Raw genomic sequence first — 18289 nt, 5'->3', positions numbered from 1 at the left:
TGGGGCTGGGGTCCGTCCCTCGGTCCCCAGGGCTGGCCGTGCGGCTCCCCCGTGTCCCGGTGACCGTGTCCCCTCCTCGCAGCCTCACGGGGATCTCCCCCTTCGTGGGCGAGAACGACAAGACGACGCTGATGAACATCCGCAACTACAACGTTGCCTTCGAGGAGAGGATGTTCCAGGGGCTCACCCGGGAGGCCAAGGGCTTTGTCATCAAAGTGCTGGTCAACGACAGGCTGTGAGTGCCATGGGGTCCTCCTGGGGGCACCGCACCGGCTGTGTGCCCCCTACCTGTGTTCCTTGGTGGTGACGGGTGCTTGGGGCTTCAGGACACCCCAGATGGGTCCTGCTGGGTCTGGACAAAGCCCCTGTGTCCCTGCTGAAGGTGATGCCCTCCCTCTCCACCCTGCTGCCCCATGGCATGAGCCTGGTGCTCCAGGGAGGGTGCTGGTGGTGGGTGCATGGCTGGATACAGGCAGGCTGGGCACATGGCTCTGCACCCCAGGGTGCTGGGGTGAGGGGGCAGCAGGGGACGCCAAAAATCCTGGCTGGGGTGGCCCTCATTTGGTGGTGCTGCTTCACAGGAGACCCAACGCGGAGCAGACCCTGGAGCACCCCTGGTTCAAGGTGAGTCTGGGCAGGGAGCAGCACCGGGGGGCAGCAGGGTCCCTCAGGGCTCGGTGAGGGGTCCGTGTGACGCTGCTGTCCCCTCTCCCCGCAGACGCTGGCCAAGGGGAAGGTCATCAGCACCGACCACCTGAAGCTCTTCCTCTCCCGTCGGAAATGGCAGGTGAAGGCAGGGGCTGGGGCGAGGGGCTGTGCGCCGGGCTGTAGGGTGCCGTGCCGCCCAGCGGGGCCTGATCCAGCCCTGTCCCCGTGCTGCAGCGCTCGCAAATCAGCTACAAGTGCAACATGGTGCTGCGTCCCATCCCGGAGCTGCTGGAGGACACCTCCAACCACCTCTCCATCGCCGTGCCGCGCCACCTCAAGGAGTCCCCGGCGCTGTCGTCCTCCTCAGACTCGGACGACCTGGATGAGCTGCCCTTCATCCCCATGCCGCACCAGGTGGAGTTCTCCGGCTCCCGCATGTCCCTCAACGAGATCCCCACGGACGACGAGACTCCCGGGCCGCCCGAGGGCCCGAGGCAGGAGGTGGCCGTGCCAGGGGACGGCTCCGCCATGGAGTGGCAGAGCGAGGGCGCGGGGAAGCCCGGGGTGGCCCTGGGGAAGAGGCCGAGGGCTGCAGGGCCACGGCGGCCGTGCGCAGAGGCAGAGGCACCCGGCTCCTCTGACGAGGAAGCCCCCGAGGCCCAGAAGCGGACGGAGTACCCCCGCAAGGCCATGAGGAAGGGCTCCAGCCTGGAGTCCCCGGAGAGCGCCCGCAGGGGTGAGCTGAAGCGGGGCGGCTCGGCTGACAGCGCCCTGCTGCTGGGGCAGCCCCCGGGGGCTGAGGAGGGGGCCGAGGTGGGCCGGGAGCCCCGCCGAGCCCTGGCCAAGGCGGCCTCCATGGAGCTGCCGCGGCGCCGGGGGGGCGAGGAGGAGCACGCCCAGCGCCTGGAGCTGATGCGCCAGCGCCTGCTGCGGGGCGGCCCCGCCGATGGCAAGGTCAGCGGCTTGCGGGGTCCCCTCCTGGAGACGCTGGGGGTCAGCCCTGACAAGAAGGGGCTGCGGCCGCCCCGCATGGAGCAGCTGGCACCGGCGGGGCCGCGGCTGGTGAGGGCAGCCTCCAGCGAGGCCGCCTCGTCGCAGCATCTGCCTGCGGAGCGCGTCCTGCAGAAGAGCAGCTCCTTCAGCCAGGGCGACGCCGAGCCCGTTGTCCGGCACCGCCGCTCCGGCGCGCCCCTGGAGATCCCGGTGGCCCACGCGGAGGCCCAGCGGCTCAAGGAGTCCCCGTCGCTCTCGGCGCTCTCTGATGCCCGGCCCCAGGCACCGGAGGCCACCTTACCCCGGCCCCCCACGGCCAAGGCTGCCCAAGAGAAGAGGCGAGTCCCCGAGGAGCGGGGCCAGCCCCCTGCCAAAGCATCCACCACCGCTGCAGGGAAGAAGCCGGCAGCCGCGGGGCAGGAGGAGAAGGCGACCACCAAGGCTGAAGCCACCAGAGCCGGTGGGGAGGGGGCTGCCAGGGTGAGAGCAGCCACCCCAAAGCAGCCCGCAGGCCCTGGCACCCGGGCCCCCAAGGCATCCTCCTACGCTGAGGTCATGCAAGCCATGGGAGCCACGCGAGGCAAGGAGACGGCCACCGAGGAGACCCTGCAGCCCCCAGCTGCTGCCCCTGCCCCTACCCCTGCCCCTGCCCCAGCTGAGCCCCCTGCGCCAGCACCAGCAGAGAAGAAGGAGCCGAAGGCCACCGGCTCCTCCAGCTCCCTGCTCATCGAGGATATCGACTCGGAGGAGGTGTTCGAGGCCAAGTTCAAGCGGAGCCGCGAGTCGTCGCTCAGTCGTGGGCTGAAGCTCCTCACCCGCTCGCGCTCCGAGGACCGGCACTTGGCCAGCCCCGCGGCGCACGACGAGGGCATCTACCGGCCCACACCAGCCGGCGTGCCCCTGGAGCTGCGCAGGAGCCAGCCCGATGGCTTGGCGGAGAAGTCCCAGCCCGGCGGCTTGGCGGCGAAGTCCAAGTCGGTGCAGGACCTGCACGAGGTGCAGAAGGACAGCGGCTTCCTCCGCAGGATGTCCGTGCTCCTCAAGCGCACGCCGCCTGCCGAGAGGAGGAAGAGCAAAGGGGAGGAAGGGGGCGGCGAGACCCCGACCCGCGGGCGCCGCTTCTCCTGGAGCCTGGGCCTGGGCAGCTCCAAGGAGCGCAGGGACTCGGAGAGCCTCCGCTCGGAGCCGGGGGGCGGCGGGGAGAGCGAGTCGCCGGTGGTGGCGGTGCGCAGGAAGATCAGCGCCACCATGGAGCGCGTGTCCTCGCGGCTCCGCAGCCTGTCGGACGAGCGGCCGGAGGACGAGGAGCCGGGGGAGCCCGGGCAGCGGCGGCCCTCCCTGCTGCGCCGCTCCATTTCCGAGGGCGACAGCCTGCGGCGGGTGGGCGTCGCGGCGCAGGACCAGGTGGGCCCCCCCCCGGCACCGGCGCCCTCCTCCGAGTCCCTGCGCTCGGAGGGCAGCACCCGCTCCTCCGCCTCCAACAAAGGTGAGCTGGGGGACGACAGCACCGCCAGGGCGGCCGGGGCTGTCCCCAAGCCCCCTCCTGAGCCACCCCCTGTCCTCATCCCCGCAGGCGAGGGGCAGAAGCGGTCGCGCTGGGAGCGCTGGGGGCTGTCCCGGGCTAAGAAGGAGAAGATGTCCTCGCAGCCCAGCATCCCCTCCAGCCTGCTGCGGGAGGAGGGCTCGGCGGCCGGCCGGCAGCACGCACCCAGCGAGTCGGGTAGGCACGGCCGGGGCGCAGGGTGTGCAGGGCCCCCGCTGGCACCCCACAGTCCTTACCCTGTCCCCCCGCCCCGCAGACTTCCCCCCCGTTTTCCACATCAAGCTGAAGGACCAGGTGCTGCTGGAGGGCGACGCGCTCACCCTCTGCTGCCTGCCCGCCGGCAGCCCGACCCCCAGGATCGTCTGGATGAAAGGTGGGGGGCTGCTGCCGGGGTGCCGGGCCGCTGGGTGCCGGGGGGGCCGCGGTGGCATCGCTCTCCTCTGCTCCCCCGGCAGACAAGCGCTCGCTGCAGCCGGACAGCGCGCTGAACATCGTCTCCTGCAAGGACGGCCGCCAGATGCTCACCATCGCCAAGGTCTCCAGGAAGGATGCGGGGCTGTATGAGTGTGCAGCCGCCAACACCCTGGGCACAGCCATCAGCTCCTGCACGCTGGCGGTGGCACGTAAGGATGTGGGGGGGGACCTCGGGGGACAGGGCATGCACCAGGCGCTGGGGATCGCCTGCTCCGGCTGCTGGGGGCTGGCTCTGGCAGGAGGGACACGCTTGGGCACTGCTGCTCGCCTGGTGGCACAGTCCCGGGGCTGGGGACGCACCGGGGCAGGGCACTCGGTCTCTGCTCTCCACCTGGGGCTTTCGAGGGGGCCACGCTGCTGTTGCACAGGCATCTCCCCGTGGGTCCCAGCCTGCCCTGTCTGTCCCCTGGCAGGGCTCCCCGGGCGGCCGGGCACCCCGGAGATCGCCCAGAAGTACAAGAACACGGTGCTGGTGCTGTGGAAGCCCGCAGAGAGCAAAGCCCCCTGCACCTACACGCTGGAGCGCCGGCTGGAGGGTACGTGGCCAGTAAAAGAGTGGCCACACGCTGCTTGGGGACACCCCCTGGCTGGGCTACAAGCCTTGCCCTTGCATGGATGGGTGCTGGGGGCCTGGGGAAGGGTCCTGGGGGGGGACAGGAGGCTGTGCCCTGCCTCACCAGCTCCCTGAGCCTCACCGTGCCTCCGTGCCGGCAGGGGAGCACGAGTGGAAGCTGGTCAGCACCGGCATCGCTGACTGCTACTTCAACGTGACGGAGCTGCCCCCTGGAAGCACCCCCAAATTTCGGGTGGCCTGTGTCAACAAGGCCGGGCAGGGGCCCTTCAGCACCCCGTCGGGCAAGGTGCACCTGGAGGCAGCAGGTGAGCAGAAGCCCTTCCCGCGGGGCAGCACCCACAGCGAGCTCAGGGACGTGGGGCTGGCTGTGGGGCTGCAGCCCCTGCTGCCTGCACCCCGTTCCTGGCTCACGGCTCCCCTTCCTCCCCGCAGATTCCCGAGCTGCCCCGGCCAAGGACGTCGCCGTCCCTGTCCCCGACAAGGTGGCCTCCAGCCGCTCGACCCAAACCCCCCAGGCACAGCTGGAGCCCCCGGCCGCGGGGCTGCCCCCCACCACGCCGCCCCGCAAGCACAAGGCAGCGCTGCAGCAGCCCGAGCGCCCACCGCAGGCCGGCGTCCCCGGGGGGCCGCGGCCAGACCCCGAGCTGCCGCCCAACATCACCGTCTGCGAGCCCCCAGAGCTGGTGTTCACCCCCCCTCGGACTGCCGCCGTGCCCCAGGCCAGCTCCCCTGCCCGGGGCTCCCCCACGGACACGTCCACCCCCGCCTCGCCCACCCAGGGCTCGCCCCAGCCCCGGGCACCCTCCCCATCCAAATCCTCCCCCGCTCCCCCGGCGTCGACCACCTCCAACGCTGCTCCCCCCAGGAAGATGCCCCCCTACATGGTCACCTCCTTCGTCTCCATGCCCCCCGCCTCGCCCCCTGCCCAGGAGACCCCCGCCTCTGCCCCGTCCTCCAAGGAGCCCCTGGCTGACAGCGGGGCCCCCGACGGCACGGCGCTGCGGCAGGGCGTCCCCCAGAAGCCGTACACCTTCCTGGACGAGAAGGCGAGGTGAGGATGGGTGGAACGGGGTGCCGTGATGGGGTGACCCCAAAACATCCCACCCGGGGGGCTGAGCATTGCCCGGTGCTGCAGGGGCCGCTTCGGGGTGATCCGGCTGTGCAAGGAGAACGCCACGGGGAAGCACTTCATAGCCAAGATCGTGCCCTACGAGGCGGAGAGGAAGCAGAGCGTGCTGCAGGAGTACGAGATCCTGAAGGCGCTGCACCACGAGCGCATCATGGCCCTGCACGAGGCGTACATCACCCCCCGCTACCTGGTGCTCATCTGCGAGAACTGCGCCGGCAAGGAAATCCTCTACAGCATCGTGGACAGGTCCCGGCGGGCGGGCAGGGGGGGCACCGGGGTTTGGGGACCGGCCTGGGGACCCCGCTCACGTCCCCGAAACCCGCAGGTTTCGCTACTCGGAGGACGACGTGGTGAGCTACGTGCTGCAGCTGCTGCAGGGCCTCGAGTACCTGCACGGCCGCCGCATCGTGCACCTCGACATCAAGCCCGACAACGTCGTCGTCTCGGGCATGAACGCCCTCAAGATCATCGATTTCGGCAGCGCCCAGACCTACAACCCCCTGGTGCTGCGGCAGCTGGGCCGGCGCGTGGGCACGCTGGAGTACATGTGTGAGTGGGGCAGGGGGACGGGGCGCAGCCCGGGGGGCTTTGGGGAGGCTGGGGGGTCTTTGGGGAGCTGGGGGTGTCTGTTTTTTTGTTTTTTTTTTAGGGTTTCTGGGCTCTGTTGGGGTATGGGGGTGCTGGAGGGCAGAAGGAGGGGTGCTGGGGGTGCTGTGGGTAGGGGGTGCTGGGCTGGCCACCCCATACACGTGCCAGATTTGCTCCCTTGCAGCGCCGGAGGTGGTGAAGGGCGACCCGGTGGGCTCTGCTGCGGATGTCTGGGGTGTCGGCGTCCTCACCTACATCATGTAAGAGAAGGGCTGCACCTGGGGTGTGCCGAGCAGGGCTCGGTGCCATGGGGGACACCGGGCTGGGGGGACGCTGCAGCCCCGCAGACCCTCCCCAGCCGGACCCCTTTACAGGGGTGTGTGGGTGCGGGGTGCCCTCCCTCGGCTGCACCCCGTCCCGTGCCACCTCCTCCCTCCCTCGCAGGCTGAGCGGGCGGTCGCCGTTCTTCGAGCTGGACCCCATTGAGACGGAGAACCGCATCCTGGCGGGGCGCTTTGACGCCTTCAAGCTGTACCCCAACGTCTCGCAGAGCGCTGCCCTCTTCATCCGCAAGGTCCTCACCGTCCACCCCTGGTGAGTGCCTGCTCCTGGAGAGGGCCGGGACCCCCTGGGGCCAGGGCTGGAGCGCTGGCATTCAGTTTTGGGATGCCGTGGGGCACCGAGGTGGTGGTGGGCACCCTGTGGCCCCTGACCGTGCACCACCCCTGCGCCAGGAGCCGCCCCACGGTGAAGGACTGCTTCGCCAACGCCTGGCTCCAGGACGCCTACCTGATGAAGCTGCGCCGCCAGACCCTCACCTTCACCACCAACCGCCTGAAGGAGTTCCTGGTGGAGCACCAGCGGCGCCGCGGCGAGGCCGTCACCAAGCACAAGGTCTTACTCCGCTCCTACCAGGGCGGCCAGCCGCCGGGGCCGCAGTAGCCGCGAGGGGCGAGGAGCCAGAGGAACATTCCAGGGGCCGCGGGACGGGGCGGCCGAGGAGCCGGGAGGAGCCCACGGACCCCACGTGCCGGGGACGCTGGCGGGGCAGGACGGGGAAGGGGACGGGGACAGGCGGCGACTCTTTAGGTGGAGACGACGAAGAGGGAAAACGGAGCCCCAGCGGGGGCCGGGCAGCGATGCCGGGATGGATGGATGGATGGATGGATGGAGAACGTGTCAGAGGGTTGGGGGAGGACGGCATGGGGACGGGATGCGGATGAGGATCTCGGAGAGCCGCCAGCACGCCGGCCAGCCTGGGCCATGCAGTCGGTGGGGTCTGGCCCCACAACAGGGGTCCTGCCGCAGCTCAGCCGCGTGCCTTACACCACAACCCGCGGCTCCCACCGGCCACAAGCACAGGGGGCGAGGGGCACAAGCCCCCCGGCACAGACTGAGGGTGCCCGGCAGTGCCCGAGGAGGGGGGCTGTGCAGAGAGGGGCCAGCCTCCAGCACGGCCCTGTGGGTCTGCAGCCCAGGACCCACGCCGGTGCCTTCCCCGGGGCTGCGTGCCACCCCTGGCAGCCCCGTGCCACGCACACTCCTGCGCCTGCTCAGGCCCACGCTGCTCGTGCTCCCTGGGGGCACCCCGAGTGGGTGGAGATGCTCACCCACGCGCCTGCTCCTGCAAAGCCCCCCCCGGCACCCCCTGCAGCACCTCCCGCCCCGCAGCGCGCTCACGCACGGCCCCACACGTGCCTTGCTGAGCCACGCACCCCCTTGCACACGCGTGCCCTTGCACACGCACACACGCCACCCGCACCAGGGCCGTGCGGGGTGCTCCGTACCCCTCCCTGCCCGGCCCCCCTTCGCCTCCCCTGGGTGCCCCGCTGCGGGTCGGGGGCAGCATTTGGGCACCGCCTTCCAGCTGCTGCTGTAGCGCTCGGGCTTTATTTATTGACCTGGGGGAGAAGGCTGCTGCCCCGGCTCTGCCCCCGTCCCCGCGCCTGCCCCCGCCTCTCCGCCGGGCTCCGGCATCGCCACCGTCCCGTGGCCTGGAGCAAGCGAGGTGCCAGAGCAGCAATAAAGGCCCTGAGCAGCCGGATCCCGTCTCTGTGGTGTTACTGGGGGGGGATGAGCTGTGGGTGTGCAAGGTGTGCAAGGTGAGGGGAGTGTGGGAAGTGGGGATGGGGTGGGCTGGGATGAGGACAGGGGTAGAAACAGTGGTGATGGGGGGTGGCCCCATGCACCTGGCTGCGCACACAGCCCTAAAGCGTGCACCGTAACACACACGCGTGTGCAAGGGCACAGCTGGAGAGATGCTCGTGCAAAGGTGCACGTGTAGCTGCGCACCTGGGCGTGTGTGCAGGCACGAGGGCTTGTGCCCGGGCACCACCCCATGCCCTCAGCACCATCCCATCCCCAGACGTGTGTTTGCACACCCACACACACCCACACACCCCCCCCCCACGCGCGTTCCCGTCCAGCGGGGCGCGCCCTGCAGCCGTGGCGCGCCCCAAGCCCCGCCCACCCCCCGAGGCCACGCCCCCCGCGGCGCGCCGGCGGGCTCCGGGTGACGCGTCCCGGCCACGTGTGCGGAAGCCCCGGGTGGCACCGGGCGGGCCGTGCCGGGCAGCGATGCCGCTCAAGGCCGTGATCCTCATCGGGGGCCCGCAGAAGGGTGAGTGCCGGGGGGCTGCGGGGGGGTAGGGGCCCGGCCCGGCCCCGCTGACCGCCCTGCCCGGCCCGACCCTGCCCGCAGGCACCCGGTTCCGGCCGCTGTCGTTCGAGGTGCCCAAGCCGCTGTTCCCCGTGGCCGGAGTGCCCATGGTGCAGCACCACATCGAGGCGTGCGCCAGGGTACGGGGGGTAAAAGGGAAGGGGGGAGGCTCAGGAGGAAATGGGGGGGTGTCAGGGGGAAAGGGGGGAGCTGGGGGGTAAGGGGGTGTCAGGGGGAAAGGAGGGGGGCTGGGGAGAAATTAGGAGGTTTGGGGGAAAAGGGGGGTGTTAGGGGAAGGGGAAGTGTTGGGGGAAATGGGGGGGCAGGGGGAAATAGGGAGGTTTAAGGGGAAAGTAGGAGGTTGGGGGAAAAGGGTGGTGTCAGGGAAAATGGGGGACCTAGGGGGTAAGGGAGGGGGAGGGGGGAAAGGGGAGGCTGGGGGCAAATTAGGAGGTTGGGAGGAAAGTGGGGGTGTCAGGGGAAATGGGGGACCTGGGGGGTAACAGGGTGTCAGGGAGAAATTAGGAGGTTGGGGAGAAAATGGGGGTGTCAGGGGAAATGGGGGAGCCGGGGCGTAAGGGGGTGTCGGGTCCCAGCGCTGCCCCCCCGCTGTGCCCCAGGTGCCGGGCATGAAGGAGATCCTGCTGCTGGGCTTCTACCAGCCCCACGAGGCCCTCAGCCGCTTCCTGGTGGCGGCGCAGCAGGAGTTCAAGATCCCCATCAGGTGGGTGCCCGCCTGCCCCGCTCCCTGCCACCTTCCCTGGCTGCTTCCCCCTCTCAGCCCCCTTCCCCTCGTCCCCCCGCCCGCAGGTACCTCCAGGAGTACGCGGCGCTGGGCACGGCGGGGGGCATCTACCACTTCCGAGACCAGATCCTGTCGGGCGGCGCCGAGGCTTTCTTCGTGCTGAACGCGGACGTGTGCTCCGAGTTCCCCTTGCAGGAGATGCTGGAGTTCGGGCAGCGGCACGGGGCCGCGCACAGCTTCGTCATCCTGGGCACCACGGTGAGCTGGGAGCGGGGCTGGGCGCTGCGTGCCTCTGCCCTGGGTGCAAACTCCAGCGCTCAGCCAGCCTCGCCCCGCAGGCCAACAGGACGCAGGCGCTGAACTACGGCTGCATCGTGGCCAACGCTGACACGCAGGAGGTAGCTGAGGGGCAGGGGGTGGGCGGTGGGGGCCACGCCGCTCCCCTGGGCAGCGCCTCACCTCTCCCCCTTGCCAGGTGCAGCACTACGTGGAGAAGCCCAGCACGTTCGTCAGCGAGGTGATCAACTGCGGCGTCTACCTGTTCACGCCTGCCATCTTCCAGCACATCGGCGAGGTCTTCCAGCGGCAGCAGCAGGAGCTAGCGCTGTGAGAGCCCCCCCTGCCCCTGCCCCTGCCCCGCGTCCCTCCCACCCCCCCGCTCCCCGGGGCTGCAGCGGCACGCTCATCCTCCATTCTTTCTCTATCTTCTCTCCTCCTCTGCCATCACTCACTTGTTTCCTGGTCCTGCACCAGCTGTCCTTACCTTGGGTAAGTCCGTCCCGTCCCTCTGTGTCTGCGCTGGCTGCTGTCTGTGCTGCCCTGCCTGGCCCTGCGGCGTGCTTTCCTCCTCCTCCCGCTGCAGCCCTGCCAGGCTGTCCCCTCTGTGTCTCCCGGCCAGCTTGAGGCTCCCCTTCTCCCTCCCTGTCCTCCCACCCCATCCTCATGCAGCGCTGTGCAAGGGGCCGAGGGAGCTGCTCAGCAGGGAGCGTTCTGCTTCCCCTCCATCCCTTTCACCCTGCAAGCACCCGGCTGTGCAGCGAGGGCAGGACCCTGCATATTTCCTCCTACCCGGGCCAGGTGCAGCTCTTGCACCACCCGCTTCTGGCCCCGAGCTTGTTTCAGCTGGCAGAGCGACTCCGGCCCTGCCTTTGGGACAAAGTGCACGGCCAGGAAGGAGTCTGGGGAGAGCCCCGTGGCCAAGGAGCCCCTCAGTTTGGGGTGTGTGGGGTCCCTGGCTGGGGCAGGGGGCTGACGGTGCTCTCGCCTGCAGAGAGGAGAGCTCCAACGGCTGGCAGCGCGCCGAGGTGATCCGGCTGGAGCAGGACGTCTTCACCGCGCTGGCCGGCAGGGGCAAGCTCTACGTCTACAAAACCGACGGCTTCTGGAGCCAGATCAAATCGGCTGGGTACGGGCGGGGGCTGCGTTCGGACCCTCCTCAGCCCCGAGGGCCCCGCAGCCACAAGAACAGCCTCGCTTTCTGTCCCCCAGCTCTGCTATCTACGCCAGCCGCCTCTACCTCAACCAGTACAGCAAAACCCACCCCGAAAGGCTGGCCCAGAACAAACCCGGAGGCCCCATCATCCGAGGTACCCCCCTGCCATCCCCCAAGGGCCCTGGGAGCTGCCCCATGCAGGAAAGGGACCCACGGGGCGCGTCCTGCCCCGCTCACACAGCCCTGACCCCCTCCCCGCCTTGCAGGGAACGTCTACATCCACCCCACGGCCTCCATCGACAGCACGGCAGTGGTGAGTGCCGGGGGGCCCCGCGGGGCTGAGGGCGCCGTTTCCTGAGCTCATCGCCTCCCTCTGCCCCCGCAGCTGGGCCCCAACGTCTCCATCGGGGAGGGGGTGACGGTGGGAGCCGGCGTGCGCGTGCGTGAGTCCATCGTGCTGCACGGGGCCGCGCTGCACGTAAGTAGGGCTCGCCCCGGGGAGGGGGCGTCCCCCCCAGCGCCTCGCTGCCCCTCTCTCACCCCATCACCGCTCCTGCTGCCCCCCAGGACCACACCTGCGTCCTCAATACCATCGTGGGCTGGGACAGCACCATCGGGCGCTGGGCGCGGGTGGAAGGGACGCCCAGCGACCCCAACCCCAACGACCCCTACGCCAAGATCGACAGCGAGAGCCTCTTCAGGGACGGCCGCCTCACGCCGTCCATCACCATCCTGGGTGAGTCCCAGCTGCAGCCTGGTTTCTGCAGGACGGGGCAGGGTCTGCTCCCCTCTTACCGCCCCCCCGGCGCTGTCCCCACAGGCTGCAGCGTCACCATCCCCGCCGAGGTGGTTATTCTCAACTCCATTGTCCTCCCTCACAAGGAGCTGAGCCGCAGCTGCAAGAACCAGATCATCCTCTGAGGTGGCTGCCTGCTGGGCTGGGGTGGCCTCTGCCACCTCTGTCACCTCCCGGGGGGTCCCAGTGCCCCGGGGGCGGGTGAGGAGCCCCCTGCCAGTGCCTGGTTCCTGCTCCCGACAGACATTAAAGCTGGTGAGCATCAGCCTCGCTTGCTGCTTCTCTCGGAGCACAGGGATTTGGGTGAGACGTGGGGACAGCACGTGGCTCAGGCGCCAGGCCAGCTGCTGCCAGGGGAGCTCCTGCTGCCTGCGGGGTCTCCGGCCCTGAGCTTCGGGTGCCTCTGTACCAAGGGGCAGTACCCACGGGGGCTTGGTACCCCATGCCAGGCTGCCCCCCAGCCCGTGTCTCCAGTTCTTGGGAAGGTCTTAGAGTCATGGAATAGCCCCAGCTGGAAGGGACCCGTAAGGATCATCGAGTCCAACTCCTAAGTAGGAGTTTTGACCCATCTAAGAGGCGGGGGAGCTCTGACTGTGCCTGCTGTGCCTCCGCACCCCACCCAGCACCAGCCGGTTGCCAGACTCCCACTGTCAGCAGCGGGATTGCAACAGCCTGAGCTGGGCTCCTGCCTCCCGGGGCAGGGACAGCAGCGCCAGGCTGCTCCCAGGGCACTGGGCAGGAGGGCTGGCAGGGGCAGGCGAGACCTTTCCCTTTCCCCCTCCGCCTCCTCCCCGTGCTGTGCGCTCTGTGCTGAAGCCCCGGTGTGCCCCGAGCCCCTCACAGCCCCTGCTCTGCAGCAGGCACGGCATTAGGGATTCTCCATCCATCCCGCACCCCCCAGCTCGGCGGATTTGCAGCAAATCCTTGCTCCCAGCCCTGTGCATTCCCGTGCCAGCTCTGCTGTGGTCCTGGGCGGGGATTAGCTGTTCCCTGACTTTAAGCACATTAAAACTCCTTCAGTTTTGCCTCTGCCTTGGATGTGCTAATTTCCGTGCCCTCTGGTGAGCACCCCTGCGCGGAGGGAAACTGGGCCAGCAGAGCTGCTCGCTGTCAGGACTGTACTTGAATTCTCTCTCCTCCGGCTCCCACAGCTGCCCTGTTTTTTTTTTGGTACAGTTTTTGGGTTAGTTTCCAGCCCTGCTGCGGGGCAGGCAAGCCCTTGCCCCATCCAGCTCTCCCCTGCACACCTCCGCTGCGCTCCAGCTCCGTGCCGGAGGGGAGGAAGGAGTTAAAGGGGCCCCAGCCGAGGTGCCAGGAAGTCTGGAAGCGCTTAGGGTCGTCCTGCCCCAGCAGCTCTGATTACTTGGAGGCCAACATCTGGGTTGACAGGGGCCCCTCGCTGCAGGGGGACCCTGCCTGTCCTCCCCCTGCCCACCCAGGCGGGTGGTGGTGCCGGGAAAGCAGGGCTGGCTGCAGGGAGGGCCGCTCACCAACCCAAAAACCCCAGCCCAATCCTGCCAGGGAGGGCTGCACACCAGTCCCAGCCCGGCTGGTTTTGCTGCAAAACGTTTAATCGAAGCATTTCATACCGACACTTAACACGAAGCAGCCCCTGAGCCCTGAGCTCAGCGCCGCAGTCCCACGCTGCTCCCTGCCACAGGCTTCCCTCCTCCTCCTCCTCCTCGCTGCCAGCTTGGTCCCCAGGGAGCACAGCTACACCGGGGAGGGGAAGAATCGCCCCACCTTCCTGGGGGAGAGGAGATGAGTCAGGAGCACCAGTCCTGCCCGCCTTGGTTCCCCCCAGCCCCCTCCAGCAGCACTCACGGGGGCCGTGCGGCCGTGCCCACGCAGCTCCGCAGGGCGCCGGGGAGGCAGCAGGTCCCGGGGGGGCTCAGCTGCCCTCCATGGGGCTCCGGGGAGGCGACAGGGTGGCAGAGGGGCTCTGTGGGACAGAAGGCAGATTTGGGGTTAGGGTGTCACACCCCAACCCTGCTGTGGGCACAGGAGTGGGGGTCCTATGGGCTCACCGCGTTCACCCCCTGGGTCTGGGGCGCTGGCAGGCGTCGGCACCAGGTTCTCCTGCTCCGTCCCCACGAAGCCTCTCCAGAAGTCGGGCGGCAGGGCGAGGAGCCGAGCCACCACCTGGGCACGGAGGGATAGAGCTCGGGGCTGCTGGTGGCACCAGGGGCACCGCCGGCACCCGGGGCCCCCCTCACCTTGCTCTGCCGCGGCGTGTCCTCCATGATGGCCAGCGGCGTGGGGGTGGCCGAGCTGTGCCCCACCAGCGTGGGGCCGAAGACACGGGACAGGTTGAGGATGTCCATCTTGCAGTCGGGGCTGCGCGACACCCTGCAAGAGGGGACGGGGGGAGCGTGCTGCCCGGCCCAGCGAGCCCATCCCCAGGGGATCCCATCACCACAGGGAGGTGGGCGCAGAGCCCCCGGAGCCCCTCACCTGAGCAGGTGCAGCATGAGGAAGGCCAGCGTGTCCCTGTTGGCCGGGGGCAGCTTGCCGACCACGTGCCGCAGGGCCGTGCTGCAGGCGGTCTCGTCGGGGATGTCTGCGGTGGCAGCGGGGTTTTAGCCAAGGATCGGCCCCAAACCCCACCCCGAGCTCGTGCTTGTCCCCCCGCTCACCAGCAGCCCGCAGGAAGGCCGGGTGCAGGCTGAAGGTGACCAGCGGCTCCTTGAGGCCCCGCAGGAAGTCCTTGAGCACCCCGCACACCACGTGGATGTCGGACACGTTGCCCAGGCTGGGCAGTGCGCCGCCGGCACGCAGCAGCCGCTGCTTCCACTCCCGCACCAGCGGCTCAGCACCTGGCACCCGGTACAGCCCTGCCTGGGGGAGCAGAGGGGCTCAGCCCCGTGGGGAGCACGGCCTCACCGTGCCCCCTGGTGTCACCACCCCGTCCCCTACCTCGGCCAAGCCGCGCGTCTCCACCTCGGTCACACAGTGCACCACCAGCGCCGGCACCAGCGGAGGCGTTGGGGGCGCGAAGTCAGCCAGGACACCCTGGGGAGGACAAGGAGGGGAGGGCAGTGCTGGACCCACACAGCCCCAGTCCCCAGCCCTACATCATGCCCTAGCCCGTGCCGCCCTCACCTCGCGGGGCCAGGCGTGCTGGTGAGGCCGGGGTCCGCAGGGCCCGGGGCAGTGCGGGCGGCACTTGGTGTGCAGCAGCAGCTGGCAGCGCCGGCACTTGAGGGCGGCCTTCCCGAAACGGAGGCGGGAGCCGCAGGCACCGCAGGGCTCGGGGCGGATGACCTGGCAGGGGGGAATTTGGTCAGCACCCCCCTGAATCCCTCCTGCGTGCCCCGGGGTCAGAGGTGGGGAGGAGGCACGCACCGTTTTGGAGGTGAACTGGTGCTGGGGCTGCAGGAGGCTGGGTGGAGGGGAGGTGAAGGGGGCTGGTGCTGGCTGCCCCACAGGGCCGCCCTCGGTGTGGCTGTCCTGCCCCGGGGCACGGCCACCCGAATCCTCACTGGTGCCCCACGCAGTGGCCGGCTCTGCAGAGAGAGGAGGCAGTGGAGGGGACCCCATAGGCAGGGGGCCACAGTCCCACCACGGTGGGAGCAAGCATCCCCCAGCAGATCTCCTCCCTCCCCCGTGATGGCAGCACCCCCAGGCTGGCCCCACACCCCCCGCCCATGCCCCCATCCACGACCTGCACGCGTGGAGACGCGGTGTCCCTGGCGGGAGCGGCGGGGTGGCACCAGCACGGCGGGCGGGAGGCTGCCAGCAGGCTCCGGGACCTCAGCAGGAGGGGGTGCAGGGGGCACAGTCACCTGCTGATTCAGGGGGGCAGTGAGGATGTGCCCGGCTGCAGCCCCACAGCGCTCCCCATGAGCTCTGTGGTCCCGCACAGCCAGGGGTGCTGTCACCCAGGACAGGGGGACAGGGACTGCGGGGACCGAGGTGCACCCCAAGCCCTCGCAGCCCTGTGGGGCCAAAGGATGCGTCCTCCTGTCCTTCTGGCACCGGGCCCTGCATCCCCACCGCCCCCAGCCCTGCCCAGGCTGCTGGGGTCCCTACTCACGCTGCTCGGGGGTGCCACAGAGGAGCGGTGCCGCTTTGCCACCACCACAGGGCCGATCTGCGGGGCCAGGGACACACGCTGGGGACAGAGAGAGGGAGGGGGTAAAGGGTGGGCAGGGAGCCTGATTCTGACCCTTGAGGCCCCCATCATCCACACACCAAGAGCCCAAAACGAGCGCTCTCAGCCCCACGGGGCGCATCCCGTGCCCTTGCAGCACCTGCCCCACAGCCGGTACCGTGGGGGCCGTGCAGGCCAGGCCTGCAATGCAGAGGTGCGAGCAGAGCTGCGCGCAGGATGCCCACACGTGGGGATGAATTATTGAGGAGCCCAGCTGGGCCGCGGCGCAGGGTAATGGAGTTTCTATTGATCCAGGAGGTTTGCTGCGAGACGACGCTCCCAGCCCAGCGCCGATAAATTACCCCCCCCGCCAGCCTCCTGGCAGCCGCACGCTCCCCTCCTACCTGCCTCTCCTGGGCTTTGCGCTTCAGGGCCCGTGCCACCGTCACCTCGACGTCCTGGAAGGCAGAGGGGGTGCTGGGGGCTGGCTGGGCCATGTGGGGCGAGCAGCACCCCGGTATTTGTGCTCTGCCACAAGCAGGACAGGGAGCGGGGTCACTCCTTACCACGTCATCCTCGGTGCGGTCGTAGCTGATGTCCGAGTGGGACAGGAGAGACTGGCACGAGTCGTCCACCGCGGATGACCTGCGGGAAGAGCTGGGGCTCAGCACAGCCAGGGCACCCCCAGACCCCAGCCAGCACCTGGGGCACCTCCGCAGAGCCTGAGCGTGCCCTGAGCCCCCCCAGCCCCTCAGAGGAGAGGGTCAGGGGATGCAGGGCCACCAGCTTTGCTCACCTCCTGCCTGGTGCCAGGGTCATCCCGAGGCGCCGGCCAGCCAGGGCTCTGAGGACAGAGCACTGCTCCCCATTTCGCCATGGCTCCTGCATCAGCGACTCGAAGACCAGCTGGAGTTTGCGCTCCTGCGAGCCGAAACGGGGCAGCGGTGAGGCCGGCACCCCCTGGAACCCCGCTTCACCAGCCGCCGGCCCCACCGACCTGCTTCTCCAGCTCAGCCTCCGCTCGGTGCCGCTTCTTCATCTCCACCTCCACCTGGTTGCGGGCATGCTTCAGCTTCACCTCCAGCGCCGCGCGCTCGGCCTCGGCACGGGCCAGCTGCTCGCGGGCTCGCCGCCCGTCCTGCTCCAGCCGGCGGCATTTCTGGCGCGTCGCCTCGAAGCAGCGCGCGATGCGGATGTAGTCTGGGGGCAACACGGAGCAGCACGCTGAGCGACCCCGCACCCACACCCCACGCGCCATGGGGAACCCACACCCGGGGGCCGCGCGCTCCCACCTTCCTCCAGGCTGCCGCCCAGCTCCAGCAGCTGCAGCGCTCGCTCCAGCTGGGCCAGCAGCCGCCCGCAGCGCTGCCGCAGCATCCCCGCACCGCGGCACGGGACGGGGCGCACCGGGGGGGGTCCCCAGCCCCGCGGGTCGCAGGCTCCGGGCAGCGGCCGCCGCGCTCCGCCGTGCGCCCCCGGGCTGGCGCGGGCTGCAGGGGGCTGGGGGCCCCTCCCGGCCGGCCTATGTGGGCCGGGGGTCGGGGTGGAGCCCGGCCCGGCTCCGCCTCCCCCCGCCCCGACGGCTCCCGGAGCAGCGGGGCTGGGGGTGCCCCGGGCCCCCCGGGAGCGGGGAGCAGGGGGGTGCGCGCTGGGTGCGGGCTGGGGGTGCCGGCGAGATGGAGGTTGGAGAAAGGAGGTGTGGGGTGTCCCGGGGGGGCGGCCCCACGTTTGCCAGGGGGGGTGCTGCTGGAGGTGTGGGTGCTGCGGGGAGAGCGCAGGCGATGCCCTTGGTGGGGGCGCAGGAGCGGGTGTCCTTGGCTGCCTCGCGGCGCCGCTGCGTGCTGGCACATGGCGCGTCCCCAGCCCGCTGTCCCCACGCATGCTAAGTGGCTGGTGGGGACATCGGAGTCACCCCGGCACCCAGCACCCAATACATCCTCCTGCCGCTGTGCCACCTCTCCACGTCTTGGCTGGGGGGGTGTCTGAGCCCCCCCAGGAGCACAAAAGCCCACCGGACCTCTGGGCACGGCTGGGCCTGCCGCCACCTCCAGCTGTGCCGGCGAGGGGCACCCGGAGCCCCCAGCCTGCGGGGCTCCTGGCCAGGGCCATGTCCTGCAGATGGAGCCACCTCCCTGCTGCAAAGCCCGGCTGCTGCCCTTCCAGGCCCTGAAGGGAAGCTGTGCCCCCCAGGACCCCAGCCAAGAGGGTCCCCACACCCTCCCTGGCACAGCCCCCGGGTCCCCCCCGGCCCTGAGCCCCCGCGGGGCTCCGGGTGGGTTGGTGGGGCCCCACTGAATGGCAGCCGCCCCTCCTCAGCGCCTGTCCCAACCTGCTGAAATACCGGGAATAGCAGCGGGGCTGGCGGCAGGGCTGGGCGTGCAGGGAGCCCTGCACACACACACAAACATGCACACACACACTCACACACACACTCAGATCCCCTTAGGTGCACCCCCCAGCACCCCGGGACCCAGGGACTGAAAAGGACAGTGGGGACAGGGCAGGGAGCACCCCCACGTCCCAGGGATGTCCCAAAAACCACTAGCTTGGGCTAATCCTAGGCTGGAAAATCCAGGGCTTAAACCAGACCCCCCCTCTCCAAGGGCTGATGCTCG

At 69.8% G+C, this 18289-nt stretch overlaps 3 protein-coding genes across 9 annotated transcripts in view; 2 read left to right on the top strand and 1 right to left on the bottom strand.

Annotated features, from left to right (window-relative positions):
* Positions 1-7993, top strand: part of SPEG (striated muscle enriched protein kinase) — a 33948-nt gene extending 25955 nt beyond the window's left edge. For 4 of the 5 annotated variants that reach the window (XM_084523768.1, XM_084523770.1, XM_084523767.1 and 1 more), the window contains 15 exons: positions 83-235; positions 582-624; positions 719-787; positions 883-3127; positions 3215-3361; positions 3441-3557; positions 3640-3807; positions 4072-4194; positions 4373-4537; positions 4665-5283; positions 5368-5607; positions 5687-5910; positions 6134-6209; positions 6394-6543; positions 6684-7993. In XM_084523768.1, the coding sequence (XP_084379894.1) occupies positions 83-235; positions 582-624; positions 719-787; positions 883-3127; positions 3215-3361; positions 3441-3557; positions 3640-3807; positions 4072-4194; positions 4373-4537; positions 4665-5283; positions 5368-5607; positions 5687-5910; positions 6134-6209; positions 6394-6543; positions 6684-6891 (4747 nt within the window). In that variant the 3' untranslated portion in view covers positions 6892-7993. The remainder of the gene's footprint in view (positions 1-82; positions 236-581; positions 625-718; positions 788-882; positions 3128-3214; positions 3362-3440; positions 3558-3639; positions 3808-4071; positions 4195-4372; positions 4538-4664; positions 5284-5367; positions 5608-5686; positions 5911-6133; positions 6210-6393; positions 6544-6683) is intronic. The other variant, XM_084523769.1, reaches the window with a different exon arrangement.
* A 439-nt stretch (positions 7994-8432) lies between these two features.
* GMPPA (GDP-mannose pyrophosphorylase A) lies at positions 8433-11846 on the top strand. Of its 2 annotated transcripts, XM_084523766.1 has the most exons (12): positions 8434-8569; positions 8651-8748; positions 9229-9332; positions 9419-9611; positions 9692-9751; positions 9829-9959; positions 10624-10758; positions 10842-10939; positions 11052-11098; positions 11171-11263; positions 11353-11521; positions 11606-11846. In XM_084523766.1, the coding sequence occupies exons 1-12, from the start codon at positions 8527-8529 to the stop codon at positions 11704-11706; spliced, it is 1272 nt and encodes a 423-aa protein (XP_084379892.1). In that variant the 5' UTR covers positions 8434-8526; the 3' UTR covers positions 11707-11846. The 2 variants fall into 2 exon arrangements, with proteins under 2 accessions (XP_084379891.1, XP_084379892.1); XM_084523765.1 differs by lacking the exon at positions 11052-11098 and having other exon boundaries at positions 8433-8569; positions 10842-10963; positions 11145-11263.
* A 1285-nt stretch (positions 11847-13131) lies between these two features.
* LOC311439116 (rac GTPase-activating protein 1-like) lies at positions 13132-17107 on the bottom strand. Of its 2 annotated transcripts, none has more exons than XM_084524423.1 (16): positions 16967-17107; positions 16672-16874; positions 16471-16595; positions 16241-16319; positions 16079-16132; positions 15618-15695; positions 15246-15369; positions 14927-15087; positions 14684-14845; positions 14498-14593; positions 14218-14419; positions 14036-14141; positions 13798-13930; positions 13609-13723; positions 13406-13523; positions 13132-13328 (listed from the first exon to the last, which is right to left on the bottom strand). In XM_084524423.1, exons 1-16 carry the CDS (start codon positions 17049-17051, stop codon positions 13295-13297), a joined length of 1875 nt encoding a protein of 624 aa, XP_084380549.1. In that variant the 5' UTR covers positions 17052-17107; the 3' UTR covers positions 13132-13294. The 2 variants fall into 2 exon arrangements, with proteins under 2 accessions (XP_084380549.1, XP_084380550.1); XM_084524424.1 differs by having other exon boundaries at positions 15246-15366.
* Between the last annotated feature and the right edge of the window lie 1182 nt (positions 17108-18289).

This window comes from Aythya ferina (assembly GCF_964211825.1).
Source record: "Aythya ferina genome assembly, chromosome: 6".
Classification (NCBI taxonomy): domain Eukaryota; kingdom Metazoa; phylum Chordata; class Aves; order Anseriformes; family Anatidae; genus Aythya; species Aythya ferina.
Note: the sequence above shows the minus strand (reverse complement) of the source record. Positions and strands in the feature narration are given on the sequence as shown.